General features: G+C 45.6%; 1 protein-coding gene across 1 annotated transcript in view; it reads right to left on the bottom strand.

The window, feature by feature from the left end:
• Nucleotides 1–14833, bottom strand: part of ARHGAP31 (Rho GTPase activating protein 31) — a gene marked incomplete at both ends in the record, with an annotated part of 56412 nt that extends 41579 nt beyond the window's left edge. The window contains one exon of the mRNA XM_080360193.1: nt 14734–14833. Coding sequence (XP_080216319.1) covers nt 14734–14833 — 100 coding nt within the window. The remainder of the gene's footprint in view (nt 1–14733) is intronic.
• Between the last annotated feature and the right edge of the window lie 830 nt (nt 14834–15663).

The following is a 15663-nucleotide window of genomic DNA, read 5'->3' as shown; positions in this document are numbered from 1 at the left end:
CAATGCAGTAACTCAACAGCATCTCTTTGCACTTTCCAAAGCTAAGCGTGTTTCAAGGGCCAAAAAGAGACAGAAATAATTCCCTCACCTCTTTCTCTGGCTCAGTTTTAGGTAAGAACCTGGCAAAGGAGTTTTGGATAACAAGAGCTGTTGTCACTGTGAGCATCTCCCTTTACTCTCTGTTGTTTCTGGTCTACACTATTCCTGTCTATCCTCTATCTCTCTGTACCCCAAAAAGCATCTCTTCATCTGCCCTGTCCCTACTACCAAATTGCCAGGATTTTTTATTTTCCTCCAACTTATAGCCCTCTCTCTTCTAACATTCATTGGCAGTCTCCAGTTGTTTTGCTCTCAGAGTAGTTTTTCCAACCTCTCCCTCCTCTATTTCAAACATATTGGGATTTACTCACATGCTTTCTCTGCTCCACCTCTGCCCTTATTCCCTTTCCCCATTTGTTCCCTCTGGTCTCCTTTTTCATGTATCTGCCACACTTCTTCCCTCCCAGCTATTTCTTTGGATGCATTATCATTAGCTTCTATCAATAACCCAAGGTTGGGCCTGGTCTCAAAACCAGAATTAACTGAAATTGCTGCCAGTGACTTTTAAGGGGCAGTCCTTTCCATGAGTCAGCAATGAACCATGCCACATGGTGTGCAAAGAAAAAGCTGTGCTATTGCGTATTCTCCCTTCTAAATCAGAGACTACAAAACGAAGACTGCAGTCTTGCAGAAAGTCTTTGTAGCACGTTTTCTATTTTCTTTTTTTTTCCTTCTTCTTTTTTTTTTTTTTTAAGATTAGCAGAACTAAAACCAGCATCCTGGACAAATTCCAGTTTAGGGTGATCTCTTCTGCTATTTCAGATAGATGCTGCGTTGTTTTTCCATTTCCTAGACCCAAAGGTTAGGTGGTAAATGGCTGTAACATTCTCTTCAAAGCCAAAACATCAGGTATCAGGGCAGAGGCCTCACTAACTCAGAAGAAAGCACTAGCAACCTTCCTCTAGAGGTACGTAATGCCACCCTGGTGTTCCTCACACCTCCCTCTCAGGGTCTTGGTATGCCTGAGGAGGACAAGTTGGGTGAGTGCCATCCTTTTCTGCCCTGTCACCCAATGTGGCACTTCCCACAGCTCAAAGAGCCCACTTTTCAGTATTGGGTGATGAAAACAGCTGAGACCCTTCACATTTAATAATAATAATAAAAACAATAATCATACTGAGAACTTCGTACCAAAAAGATGATGACACCAGTGTCATTTAACCACTGAGGGGAGCAGGATGTAGAAAAAGGAGTGGTCAAAGGTATCTCACTGAGTCAAGCAGTGGCAGCAGCAGAGATTGCCATAGCCTATGGCATGCCACCAGTGTGACTCTTGCCACCTCCTTTGCTCTACACAATTCAAACTCCAATCTGAGCAACTCAGTCTTCACTCATGTACAAACACCGGAACATAAAGAGAAAAGCAAAAGGTGTGCTCCTAAGCTGCTCATATTGGAACAGGCTCCCCAGGGAGTTGTCACGGCCCCAAGACTGACAGTGTTCAAGAAGAGACTGGACAATGCCCGCAGATACATGGTGTGAACTGTGGAGTTGTCATATGGAGGGACAGGAGCTGGACTCGATGATCCTTGTGGATCCTTTCCAACTCAGAACATTCTATGATTTTGTGATTCTGAGATCTCTGCCAGGTCACCAAACTGGATGCAGGATAAAGAAAGCCAAGCTGAGGGTGCAAAAATCTCATTTCGCACATGAACATCCATGCTCCCTTTTAGCCACCAATACTGCCTTGGCATGGAGCGTGGAGTGGATGGCACTGCCCAGGGTACGCATGGAGCTCTTCCCAATGTCTCAGACAACTGTGTTGTTGGTAGCTCGCAAAAGCAACTCATCTGAAACTGCTGACACATGTCAAATCCCCCAAGCAACGTTACTGGCCCAGCCAAGTGAGTTTGAGGAGCCATTTGGCCACAGCCCATGTGCTGGGGGCCAGCCTCTTGCTCCTGGGGCTGGGATAATTGGACATTGTTCGGCAGCTGAATCAACGCATTGTCAGGCTGTGGGCTTGTCTTGTAGGGACAAGCTAATTAACATACAAACTGCCGGGGGAAGGAGAGGGTCAGCTATGGCCCTCACCCCTTTATCTCCCCCACCATAAACAGGACGTTTGTGTGCAACCACAACATCCCAACACAAGACGGGGAGAAAAGGTGAGGAAGGGAGATGCTTCTTGACTATTTCACATTCAAACTCCAATATGGTAGCCCCCATTAGACATGGGAGAGGATTTTCCTGCCATACCTAGGTTTTTGTTTGCAGTCGGTTCCCTGCGAACTTGCAAGCAACACACAAAGCTGCCTGGAGATCTCAGCAGCAGGCAGCGCCACGCTTGCTGCCTTCTCTCCCTTATCCCACATCGAGTGAGTTCCCTCTTTTCACCATCACAGCCAAAACTAAAAGCTAAAAGCTCCTGCAGAGACAGGACTGCACTGAGTGTCCCAACCTCCACACCGGTGTCACCATGAGACAAAGCAAGTTGCACTATTGCTATTAGCCTCTTTTCAAGTAGAAGTGCAGGAATTGATAGAAATGTGGCACTTTAAAAGCTAAAATGTCTTTTCTTAAGTGCAAGAATTGATGTCAGGTGCACCTGCACTGTCCTCTGAATCACATCTATACAAAATCTTTTCTTATGCTGCAAACATTCTCTGACAAGAGGCAGGAACACATTTTTCTGATTTTCCCTCTCTCTCAAAGAAAACATACATCTCTTTCTCCTTTTTCTACCAATGCCCACTTAAATTTGCTTCATAGGTATATAATGTTGCAAAGAAAAGCCTTGCTGTCACCCTTTGTCCATCTGCTAAGTCCTTCCACCATCCTGCAGTGAGTTCAAAACTAGTAAGAGATGCATGAAAAATCCCAAGTAGGGAACCATCATTAGAGCGGGGATAAGTCTCCAAAGCCCTTAGGATCCAGAGCTGCACTTCACGTCTGTCTTTAATGCCCAAGAGCTAACATCAATAATTTAATGAGTGCTTTACATCCTGAAATATGTCACAAACTGCAAAAACAAGACTCACTCCACCCAGCTCTAGGCTGGGAGGGGGCAGCTGTTGAGCTGGGCAGAGCAATGCTACGTGACAGTTTCGGACACTGAGTGAAAAAACAAATCACGGCTCCAGCTGAAATTGCTTCTGGAAAGGGAAAGACACAGCAAAGTCTATACATGTGTAAAAAAAAAAAAAAAAAAAGTCCCTATGCCATAGAAACAAATGATAAAGCAGAACTTAAAGGATTTGAGTCCTTGTTTTACACTGTGCCCAAATTGCAGCATTTCCCTAAATGATGACAAGTCAACAACTTGACTGAACCAATACTATGCCTGACATCTTCTGAATCACCATTCCTGCAGCAGATTTTTTGGGGCAACTCCCGTGCAAATGCTAACCAGACATAAACCTGCTTAGGGTGTAATTGCTGCAAGCACGGCTTAAGGCTGAACAGCAGCACACTCATTGAGCTGCCATGTTTCAGAGCCTAAGTAGTATCCAGTTAATCTTCTCAAATCTTGTTATTGCAGCAGAGTGACAGATGGGTATTCTAGCAAGCTAGAAATGAGGACTAATTAGGACTCCTAGCCCTTCTTTGTATTTATTACATTAGTTCCTTCCCTGCCTCTGAAGCCAGTGTACAAGCAGAGCCCAGGGGCTGCCCCCACCACCAGGCTCTGCCTGCCACCCCGAGGACAGGTCACCTGCGCCTGGCTGATCCAAGGACGGGCATCCTCTGCAGGACGATGTCTAGAGGGGGACCCCAAATTGAAGCTATTAGGATCTGGAGCTGAATTTCTTGACTCAGAACCCATTTGTGGCTTTACATAGCAAACCCTGGGCAGCAGTGTGTGAATAGCTCTCACTATCAAGCCAGGAAGAAAGAATAATGGACTCATTAGATCAAAACTAGCTCTTCCCATTTACCACTCTTAAGCCTGCCTTAGGTGCTGAGGCTTGATACATTGACTTTGGCAACATGTGCATGCTGCCACGCTGGAAATAAAGTTATTGAAATGAAGGGGGGGAAAATACAGTAAAAAAACCCCACAACTAAGTAAGCAGAACTGAAAACCCTTGACAAAGGGGAAAATCCCTCACGTCCCCTCTGTCACCCTGAGCTGTCACCTCAGGCCACACCCTGTGCTCCTTGTAGAGGCTCCAGGACATTTGTTTTAACATTTTTTGCTGCATTCCTCTACCTCGTTGTACTTCTGGTTTCCAGCCGGGACTGGAAAGAAGAGAACAGGATTACAGAAGGAAGCCTCTTGCTCTATTTTTCTGTCTTAATTAGAAGCAGAAGACGCAATAAATCTCACAAGAGAGTTTATTCTCATTTTGCCTCTCGTGTATCTGAAACTACCTGATTGGAGCAAGGATAAGGAAAATGCCCACTAGGAAAATCAAAAGAGAAAGAGCCAAATGGTGAAGCAGTTCCCCTCTCCGATCTTGCAAAAGGAAAGCAAGCGGTTCAGTCCTGCTGACAGCTTATTTATTTCGCACAAGTTGCAGCACAGATGCCAGGGGGCCAGGAGGAGGCTCACCCTGCCCGATCACACCTCTGAACCTCCTGAAGCGTGACTGCCATCACTACCACCAGCACCATAATGAGAGATTAATAGAAAAACAAGCACTAGCTGCACATGGAGCAAAGGGTTTTCCACAGGCTGGTTGTCCCTGTTGTACCGCCAAACTGCCTATCTGCAACAGGACTGACAGTTACATTCACTGTTAGAGGTGGCAAATACAGAATACTTACAGTATCAAAATATCCCAACTGAAATATTCAGATCCAGATAAACAAACCCCTTTCCTGTTCTCCCAGTGTTCCAGGGTTGCTACATCAGCATTTTTTGATGAGCCAGTGAATGCAGACAGTGAGATCAGGTATGGGTCTATCCTGGATCGTCAGCCCTGCATCCCACACACAGAGAAACCTTGTGAGCAAGTCAGCACCTTGCAGAAAAAAAAAAAAAAAGAAAAAAGGCAGTAGCTATGCTGCTGTGTTTGGCAAAAACTACAGAGGTATCCTTTAAATTCAGTTTGTGTTGGAGAACCTGACATGGTCTCTCATCTGATACTCCGCGGGAAACAAGTTACACAACTTAGTTACAGCAGAAGGGTCTCCTTTAATCACATTACAAAACCAAATGTAGACACATTCTCCAATGGGAGAAAGCAAAGGACAAGAGATGTAAAACTGGTTTTGCATTTGGTTTGGGGTTTAGTTTTTTTTTCTTTCTTTAACTGTTCTGTGCTTTACAGAACTAAGCAAAGTCCCCTATTCCAGATGATAAATCTTCAAGCTGCTCCTGGCCCCAGAGAGCACAGGAGATAATAGCATTTCCAAAGGCATTTAGGTAGCTAAGCCTTGAGCGTAGAAGAGGGCAGAGAGAGGAGATGGAGATAAATGGCTATGAACTAAGCTCAGCTGCTCAGGCCGTATTTCTGAGAGCAGCAGCCACAGCTGAGAATCCTGTACAGGGTGCACATTTCCCGTCCTCTTGCCCAGTTCCCGTGCTGGAGAAGGGCATGTAACACAGCCACCACAAGAGAGACAAATCCGGCCACAAGTCCCCGGTTCTGTGCATAGTGCCTTTTGGAGGGCTGTACAACCCCCACCTGAGAAAGGTATGCTGCTTCACAGTATTATTTGTAGGATTTCTATTAAACCAAGGCTATGCACAGCTTTCATACAATGCAGCATATCAGGGTATTATACAAAGCATACATCAGCTTGTTTGAGCTGGCCAGCAGCAAGACTGTAGAACCCATTTAAAGAACAAGGGCTCTTTATGAGAAGACAATTCATTTTCAGCATTAACCTGAGCAGAAAGGATCCTTAGTGCTGTCCCAATTGCATGTTAGTTATTGAGTGGAGCTGCAAGACTAGGCTGGGAGGCCAAGGCCAATTTCTGATGGAAACTGTAGGAATTACTAGGAAAGTTAGAAGAATTAGGAAGCAGGTTGCCAGCAAGTAGAGGGAGGTGATCCTTCTACTCTGCTCAGCACTGGTGAGGCCACACCTGGAGTCTTGTGTCCAGCTCTTGGCTCCCCAATACAAGAAAGGCTTACTGGAGCAAGCCCAGCTCAGGGCCACAAAGATGATTAAGGGACTGGAGTATCTCTCATATGAACAGAGGCCAAGAGAGCTGGGACTGTTGAGCCTGGATAAAAGAAAAATCAGGAGGGATCTTAGCGATGTGAACAAATACTTGATGAGATGGAATGAAGAAAAGAGAGCCAGGATCTTCTCAGTGGTGCCTGCAGATAGGACAAGAGGCACAAATTTAAAACAACAAAAAAAAATCTACCTGAACATAATATTTTTTTACTATGACGGTGCTCAAAGGCTGGATTGGGTTGCCCACAGAGGTTGTGGAGTCTCCATCTGTAGAGATATTCAAAACTCAGCTAGATATAGTCCTGGGGAAATGTCTCAAGGTGACTCTGCTTGAGCAGAGGGTTTGATCTAGATAATTGGAAGAGGTCCTTGCCCATCTCAATAATTCTGTGATTCTGTAATATTTTCTGCTTCTATTAAGGTAACTTTACCCATATGGACACTAAATTACTTAAATCAAAGTGGCCATCCAGCCAACCCAGCGTTGTTTGGAACTGGAACTGTCATGCATGGCATCAGCTGTGGGCAGCAGGATGGAGGTGGGCTGGTTTGAGCCTTGTCCAGGCTGCTGCTCCCAAATGGAAGGACAGCAACTGAGGCAGAGGAACTGAAGGCAAGTGCAAACAGCATGGGTTTTGCTTTATTCCTTTTGGTGCACTGTTAAGATCAAAAGTGCCTCCACCAGGCTGAAAAGGGGGAATCTAATCCAGCTGCAGGGTCGAGTTCAAGGCAGGAGGGTGGGACAGAAGAGGACTAGGACTTCCCTGTCTGCTTAAGTGGGCTGTGCCGAGAGACTTGTAGCATTAGGGACTAAATTCCTTGCTCTCACACACAATAACAGCATTGATTTGGCACTTGAGTGAGGGTGGGGTTTAGTATTGGTGTCTATAACTTTATTATATGCAATGGCCTAGACATTTGACAACAAGCTAGGTCTAAAGCCCATGGTAAATCCTTTCATATCTGCAATCACACTGGTGCAGAAGACCAGAAAGTCTGCTTGTGGTTTCAGATAAATATAGAAAACAAAGGATTACATTATTGAATTAAGCACTAAAGTTAATAATACAGTCACTACAGTTGCCTCATGTTATTTAATTTAACACTGAATTCAATTTATGTTATACTGTTCTCTGTGTTCATTGTAAACATGGTGCAGATTTTTCTTTTGTAGACAATGCAAAACACACTGAAGTTATCAGCAGAGAAGCTGAAGGCTCTGGCATATGAACAAAGGACAACTGGGGCTTGGAGCTCTGAGAATGAACAGAAAGCAGATGCTAGTAGGCAACTAGCAACACGAGTTGCCCTTAAAACAACTGGCAGTGGAGCCAATCAGCAGCCTTTATATTGGAATAAGGTATCTGTAGGTTTAAGTGTCAAAGCCCTAAGTGCATCTGGCATTCTGTTGGTGGTTCAGGACTGGAGGCAGACACTGGTAACTCTCCGCCCTTTAATCACCCTCCCTTTGTATTTCACACTTAGGAAAACTATACCCAGCGCAGATCAGAGATCCAGTCAAAGCCATGACATGGGCAGTCAGTCCGACAGCCACCCCACCCCATGCCCTTCAGAGCAGGGCCAGGTATACCATTACTGACAGGCTGTTTTCATTTCCCCTATTACTGTTCAAGTAGAAACACCAGAACATAAACTTTTGGCACAACCCTGACTGCCAGCAAATGTTGCTGCTGTAGAACTGCGTCACATATACAAAGCCCAAATTACAGATGCAAGCTTTCTAACATTCTGTTTGCATCACGAGCTCTCCAAACTAGAACAAGGCCTACACCAAAGCTTTGGATCCAAGCACTGCAGACAACTGGGGATCTCCCAAACTACTTGTTCACCATGTCACACATCCAGCTTGTGCAGTGCCAGCGTTTCATCCACGGCAGTTATTTTCTTGAGCCTTTGAGAGCTGTGGTATCATGAGAACTGAAGTCCCTACTTCTTGATTTCCCAAGACCAGATGAAATCAGCCATCACCAACAAAGAGAAAACATTTACTGTATCAAAACACCTTCTCTAATATCTAATCTGCAGGTAAGACATGTAATTCCTGCTGTTCTCAGGGGGTAGGGAGTAGGCAGGATCCAAGTGGGGCTTATAGCATGCAAACGACACGAGTGCCTCCTGCAGTGCTTGGTAAGGGAAATGTAAAGCAGAAGGCAGCATGGAAGGGCTCTTTACTCATCACACAGCCCTTGCAATGGAAAGTCAATACAAAACAAGGAGCTGAGCTCTCAACATGGCTGTTTAACTGCAGTAACACTATGCCACAGAGACACAAAAATCCAGCTCCCAGGAACCAGAAACAGATGGAGGAAGTAACACAAACATCGTCTAAAACAAGGAGGAACACTGGAGTAACAGAAGCAGACAGATGGCTTCTGCTCCTGTTGTTACAAGTGTCTTTTTGCTCTCATTTTGTTGCCATAGAGGCTGATATCTGGGACTTATAATGCAATGTTCCACCTGTTGAAGTAGGTGGAGAAAAAGCAACTTTTACATTATTAATAATTTCCCCACACACACTTTGGCAGCAGAGTTCCTCACTCCTCTGTCCCCTGGACATGCCTTGACAGACTCTGAAAAGGCCAAGGAGCTGCTTTGCCTCCAACTCCAGCCCAGCTCTTCCACCTGCTAATTCATGTACTCAGCTCTCAGGGCCGTTCTGCCACAGCTCTCCTCTGCTGTACAATAATACAGTCCCACTTCTCCCACTTCTTTTGCCCCCAGACTTCAGAGCCCAACTGTGCCTTTTGCTCCCATCACAAAGGTGAGAGAATGCAGCCTTAATTATCCACACAGGCTGCATGACTACAGCCAGGAACAGACTCCCACAGAGCACAGGTCATGGGGCTTCTTAGTATGTCAGCAGTGTGAAAACGTAGAGCAGATTGCAGCAGAATATGAGATTAAAGATTAAAAATTTTAAAAAAAAAAAAGGACTAATGCATTTCAAGCCAGGCCAAGAATCTGTTCTTGTCCCCTTCTTCTCCAGACTCCTGCTGCTTCCTTCCTTACAGGAAGACAAGTGTTTGCATAGCCCCAGAGTGAGGTAGGTCAGAGAAGAGATCTGGATTGAAAGCAACCTGGCCACAAAGACAGAAAAAGGTTTCTTTTCAGCTCAATCCATTCTTGAGACAGAAATCCCTAGTGCCACAGTTTCTAATTTTGAGAGTGGGATGAATGCAGCTCTTCATTCTTCTGCAGCAGATTAAATGGGCCTGTGGCATTTTCATTTTTCCAAGGGGACTCGAGAAAAAAAATGGCCTTGTCTTTTTTCTCCATATTGCCATTAATGATCCTTCAGCAGTTTTCCCAGGACTTCCTGCATGCATCACTAACCAAAAACATCTACCCAAAAGCATGGGCATGCATTCGCTTCAAAACATCAGCACAGGAAAACCAGCTTTAAAAATGTACTAAGTGGACACAAATGCATCTTTGTGTGGCACACACATATACTATGGACTTGCATGCACCCTCACGCACATCCCTGCACACTCTTACAAACACATGCAGCTGCACGTGTGAGAAAGTGAAGCCACATGATCCAGAAAAGCTGCTTCATATCTGAGTAGGGGGTTTAACAATTGGCTCCAAAGGGAGACTGCTCTCAAAGTAAACTGCTTTCTTCCCGAGTGACAGGCCTCCTCATCACCTGGGCACAGACGAGGCAGCTTCACGATGAAACACACGGCATCAGAATCAGGCAGCAGACCGCATGCTAATGGCCTGTTACCAAAACAGCCAAAGAGTATCCAAGGCCAGCTTTTCTTTGTACGAAGTGTATTGCCGCTGAATTACGATTGCTTTTTTCCCTCACAAATACTTCCCTAACCTACAGTAAGGTCTTGACCTACAGCAGCTCTCAAAAGTGGTTAAGATCCTGCTTGGGGAGCCAGTGCAAGCCAGAACTACCATGTTTTTATGAGACCACTAGCACTAAATGAAAACTTTCTTTACTCTTTCATTCAAATGTCGTAGTGACAAGGCAGAAACCAGTCATTGCGCAGCCACACCACACAGAAGAACATCATATGGGCTACCCATATTGTTGTCTCCTTCCCCCTATTACAATCCAGGGGCATGTAAGGGTTTCCTCACCTGTCCTCCTATGCTACATTTGCAGAAAACAGCTCCCTTTCCCCCCCCAGCCTCAGGGAGTGCTGCTGGCAAGGACCCTCAAGCAGAAAGCACGAGGAGGTTGGTGGCTCCAAAGCTCCTCAAGCAAAGCAACTCTATTTCTGCAGCAAATGACAAACAAAGCCAGTAACCAGCATTAGAAAAAGAGACAGAAAGTGGTTTGGGTGCCACAGACCGAGGATGAGAGGCATTGAGGGAGCAGTGAGGAGTCGGGGGGGGGGTTAAGGGGAAAAGCTGAGCTCATTGCATCCCAACCAGACAACACCAGGCAGGAAACAGATGTGCAAGAAACCACAGCAGGGTACAGCAACAGCAGCATTAACTCTCCAGCAATAGGGGAAACTGGGACACGCAGAGCTGACCTGCACCCTGAGAACAAGGCATCTTATCTGAGATTTGACTTTTTGCAGTCTTGTTAGCACCTCCTATCCCAACACCTAGACAGCATCATACTAAACATGAGGGAAATGATTCAACCTTTCTCTAAGTCCTACCTGTCTCTAAGCAAATGAAGCAAAGGTAGGTCTGAATCAGCAGCAGTGCCTATGCAAAAGGCTGGATTATCTTTTACCAACACAATCAAATTTTTATAGATGCTTTCCATTTTTAAAAATGGAAATGGTACACACCTGGTTACGTATCTGAAATGCCAGCCTGAATCTCCCACAGTTAGAAGTAATGAGAATATTAAACTCCATTTTTACGTAGTCCTGCTCACTTTAACAACATTGGCTTTTTCAGCCCTCTGTTAGAACACTTCTGTGATATAACCAGAAGCAAGACTACTCTTTGTGACTTTTTGTAGGCAGTTCAGACTGTCCTGCCCCAACTAAGATTTGTGCACAACCTTGAGTTTTGTCTTCTCTGTTAGCCTATTTGTCACTAGAAAATTATACTGGTGTTATTACAGAACCTGAGGGCCTGACATGCAGCTCCCACTGCCTTCAGTAGAGGCACTATGGGTTTTTCTCTTCTGGAAACCCGGCTGGTTCTCAAGAGACCAAAACATGGCCCTAATATTAATCCTCAGGGCTAATATCTGCTAGCTCATTGCATCTGTACAACACTTGAATAAAGTTTGACACAGAAAAATGTTTTAGTAGAGGAAATAAGCACTAACCTTCTCCTGCATGGGTGCCTATCCATGCCCAAAGCCTGACACTGCTTTCTAGTGAAGCTCTGACACTGCTTTCTAGTGAAGCTCTGACACTCCAAAAGATCATTTACCTCCATGTGTGGATTCAGTGCTGGCAGCAGCAGGAGAGGCACTATGTGAAATCAGATGACTTTTACTCATTGGTATTGCCAGTCACCATTCTTTTATGTCTTATGTGAGCTTTTCCTCAAATCTACTGCTATTAAAGTCATTGCTTGAGGATTTTATCAGGAAGGAAGCAAAACTGATTCTTCCCCGAGTTTCTAGCCCTCTTGCCCATAGAAAGACTTGAAAACATAACTCAGATGCAAACTGAAGTTTCAGAAAACAGAATTTGTCTCATGATTTTTGTGGCCTGAGTCATGATTTTAAATGCTTAGGAGTGCTGATAGCAGTCTGCCCCCATAAGGAGCATGACCAGTCTCTGTGTAGAGACTGCCAGCAGGAAAAGGCCAAGTAGGGTCAAATGTGGTACTGACAGGAACTGACTTGAATAACAATACATTCAACACATCTGAGCTTCAAAACAGCTACCAGACAGCAACATCTGTCAATCACCACTGACCTGGGTCAGATCTGAAGAATCAAATTAGGGTTAAAGGCTTTTGTATCACATTTTTGTCTACTGAGCTACCCCACTGTACTTGCTAAAGCCTTTCCATCCACACCTCTCTTAAATACTTTGTAGATTTGCCACAGCTTTTATTGTATTAACATAAAGCTCTTTATAATAGACACTTAGGTACATCTGTCTGGTAAGGGAGACAGTGGGATCTTTTCACCCTTCAATGAAATGCAGCCACCTCTGAAGCAGACCTTGTCATGTTATTAAACAGTTAAATGACAAGAGAGGAAATGCTGATACCTTAAGCAGAATACCTTTCTCTCCACTGGAATTTGGCAAGGACACAGGGACTAAGGTCCCTGCTGAAAGCACAAGCTACTCTTCAACAACCACAAGCATGTAGAGACTCAAGATGTGCATCTCCTCCACAAGGCATCACGCAAGCAGTGCAGCACCCCCTAACTGTCACGGCCGTGTACTAATCCCGAGGGAAAAAGCCAAACTGAATTGCCTACACTTACCTCGGCCATCTCCTGTGCTCCCTTTGCCATCCCCAGCACCAGCAAAGCAGGTCTCTGCTCCTCATAGCCTGTGCAATTGTGCAGGACCAGTCACACAAAGCAGCAGCACAGGACACAGTAAAGCAGACCTGAGTGTGAAAGCACAACTGTCTGACTTGTGTCCTGCCTCTCCCAAAATCAGCCGTGTCTCATACCCTAAATGCTCTTCTAATTTTGTTTCATAGTTACAGGTTGCAAGTTTGTGGTGTCCTGGTGATATCCAAACCTTCTTTTCCTTCCAAGATGTCACTTTGGCATACCTGGTCACATTCTTGTTGATCCTGAGAGCCCTACTAGCAACAAAACTCATATCTCTAATAGTCTCACTTCTTCTCCCCCTGTCTCAATGAATTGAATTGTACCAATCTAATACCCTTTCTAATAAACCTGTAACAATTGAGTCTTTCAGTTCTGGATCCCACGATGTGCCATTCAGCAAATAGCATTACTGCATGAAGGGAAAGGAACTTCATGCTCTCCCCCATTGTTCCTCAGCATGGAGGGATAAGTAGGTTGAAATTGTGAACCATCCCACAAATGAGACTTAAGACAATGTCCTCCTTTCTGGAGCTCAAAAAACTATTAAAAAAAAAAAAAAAGAGATTTCTGCTAATAATTTTGCTGTTCTGGCCTAATTTCAGCTGCAGTAACTATCTTTCTTCCTTTAAAATCTGCCTCGCTGCTTCAACTGAATATACTGTCTGTGACTGCCTTCCCTGTGTTGTTTTTCAGTGTTCCTGTAAACAGCTGTAATTTTTTCCTCCAGCACAGCAGCTCATATTAGCACTGAATGGAATTTATCTATTTGTACCTCATGCTCACAAAGTGGTAGCAGTCATTAAGTCTGTTATTTTTGCTATTTCAATTCAATTGCCATTAAGGGCTATGTAAGTTAAAAGATACAGTAGTTGTTAGGGGCGACTCACTATGAAACTGAATGTCTGGTTTTCCCCCATACCTAAATAATTCCACATATATAACATTTTTGTCTTAATGATATATGTACTGCCCTCTTCGCTGTGCAACGGAAAGTTCTACTGTTATGTAGTCTATCCGCCTGCCAGTGCAGTTCCACACCGTACTTCATGAGCAAATGGAAGACCTGATTGCACAGCCCTCCCCATACAAAGCTGACCTTGCTGCTAGAAGCTTTTTTTGCTCAGAGTAGCCTGACATTGCTAAAAGTTAGTTAATTCAAGCTGGAACATAATGCCAAACCTAGAACATAATTCTCACATCAGGGATGGTAACAGGCATATATTTATTTACTTTTCCTTTTGCTGAACTGCAGGTCTTTCTCTATGCCAAACTCTCAACTGCTTCTCTCGTCATTCAAGCCTCTTTAAGAAAAATCATTCTGCTCCTTCTTTCATCCAGAACCAGCCATTTCAAGCTCAGGACCCTTTGATCTTATTGCAGTTAAGTCTTGTCTGAGCTGCCATGTTATCATCTGATATCTGGGGGCATGGAGGTCAGGGGGAGGAGGAGAGGAGATAAAGATAACAGGTAAGGTAGTGAAAATATTAGCTCAGCTGCCCCCTACACTGCACACTCATCCCAACTCCACCCCAAACCCCAGTGTCTGTTCTGCCTCCATCCAGCAGCAAAAGGACAATATAGGAACTGTACTGGAGTCCAGGAGGGCCAGATGGAACACTCCCAGTTCCTCCTTACAGCCCTGTAGCACTCTAGTCTTGTGGACTTCGGAAGGATTTCCAAGTCCAGGAGGAGGCAAACACTAAGTTCAGTTCTAATTTCCGAACCTAGCTCTGTAAAAGTCTACCCCCTTCCACACACAGGTAGATAGGAGAGGGCACCATGATGTACAGCCGGCCACCTCCATCCACACTTAGGCAGCCTGAGAGCCCTAGCCCAGTCTTTTCCCCACATGCAGCTCTACTCATGCAAGGGTCATGCAGGCACATCAACAAAGCAATCTTCTGATTGTTCATTCATTGTGAGTAACCAGGCAGTGACTCCACTTCCCGGGGATAAACCAGCTCCAGGTTGTCTAACCCTCAGCCTTGGGAAGGTCCGGTTTGCAGTCCTACCAGTAAAAAAAAAAAAGGGAGACGCGCTCTGCTCCTTTGCTACCAGAGTGAGAATAAAGAGGCATTTACCATCCTGCCCAGAGCTCTCCAGATACTCCGTCAGGTCACAGCCGAATGCGCTCGCGGCTCCCTTCCTCTTGAGCTTCTGCTTGGCTCCCTTGTTCTTCATGAGGTTAGTCCCAAAAGAGGTTCGCTCCCCTCCTGCCTTGCCCCCCTCCCCCCAGCCTCACGCCGGGCAACAAAAAATCTTGCTCTTCTCAGACCACCGCCCGTGTCCCGCTCCCAGGGGGTGACATCGGGGGTCCTGTACAGCGTCCAGCTGGAGAAGTAAACATTAATGCCCACCAGATGCTGGGCTGCTCCTGTGGCAGAAGAAGGTCAGGTTGAGAGGAGGCTCCCCAGCTGGCAGCAGCAGCGATCATAGCCCGAGCCCGGAAGGGTTCTCATCAGAGGGAAGTGGGTGGTGGACGGGTGCCCACATTGGAGCTGGCAAGTTGGGGGGCAGGCAATGGTGGGGAGGAACGTCTTTCCCTCAGCACGGTCCCGGGACCCTCCACAGCCACCTTCTGGGTTTTGTCAGCCACGCTGTCGCCACTTCCAGCAGAAACTGTCCCAGTCTGGTCTTCCTTCTCTTAGCTTTCGGAGGAGACTGGAAGTTCAAACGGACTAATGAAAAGGGACCGGGGAAGAGTCTGCACAAGGCTCCTCTTTGGCTCCCCCCCTTCCCCTCCTCCTGCCTTCGGACAGTTAGAGGAATGAGAAACCAGCTTCCTGTCCTGACTCCCGCTCGCTCGCTCTCTCCTTTCCCCCGTTTTACAAATCCTAGGATTATCCAGCTCAAAAAAAATGCTGAAAGGAAGTTAGCTGAGGAGGGAGGCGGAGGACGGTTTTTGGCAGTAAAGTCCGTGTGTGTGTGTGTATGTGTGTGTGTGTGAGCGCGCGTATGTGTGCAAGAGGCTGAGGGAAGGCGGGGAGAGGAGTTGGGGAATGGGGCTGGGG

Source organism: Nesoenas mayeri (genome assembly GCF_963082525.1).
Source record: "Nesoenas mayeri genome assembly, chromosome: 1".
Taxonomy (NCBI): domain Eukaryota; kingdom Metazoa; phylum Chordata; class Aves; order Columbiformes; family Columbidae; genus Nesoenas; species Nesoenas mayeri.
The sequence above is the reverse complement of the archived record's forward strand: the minus strand, read 5'-3'. Positions and strand labels throughout refer to the sequence as shown.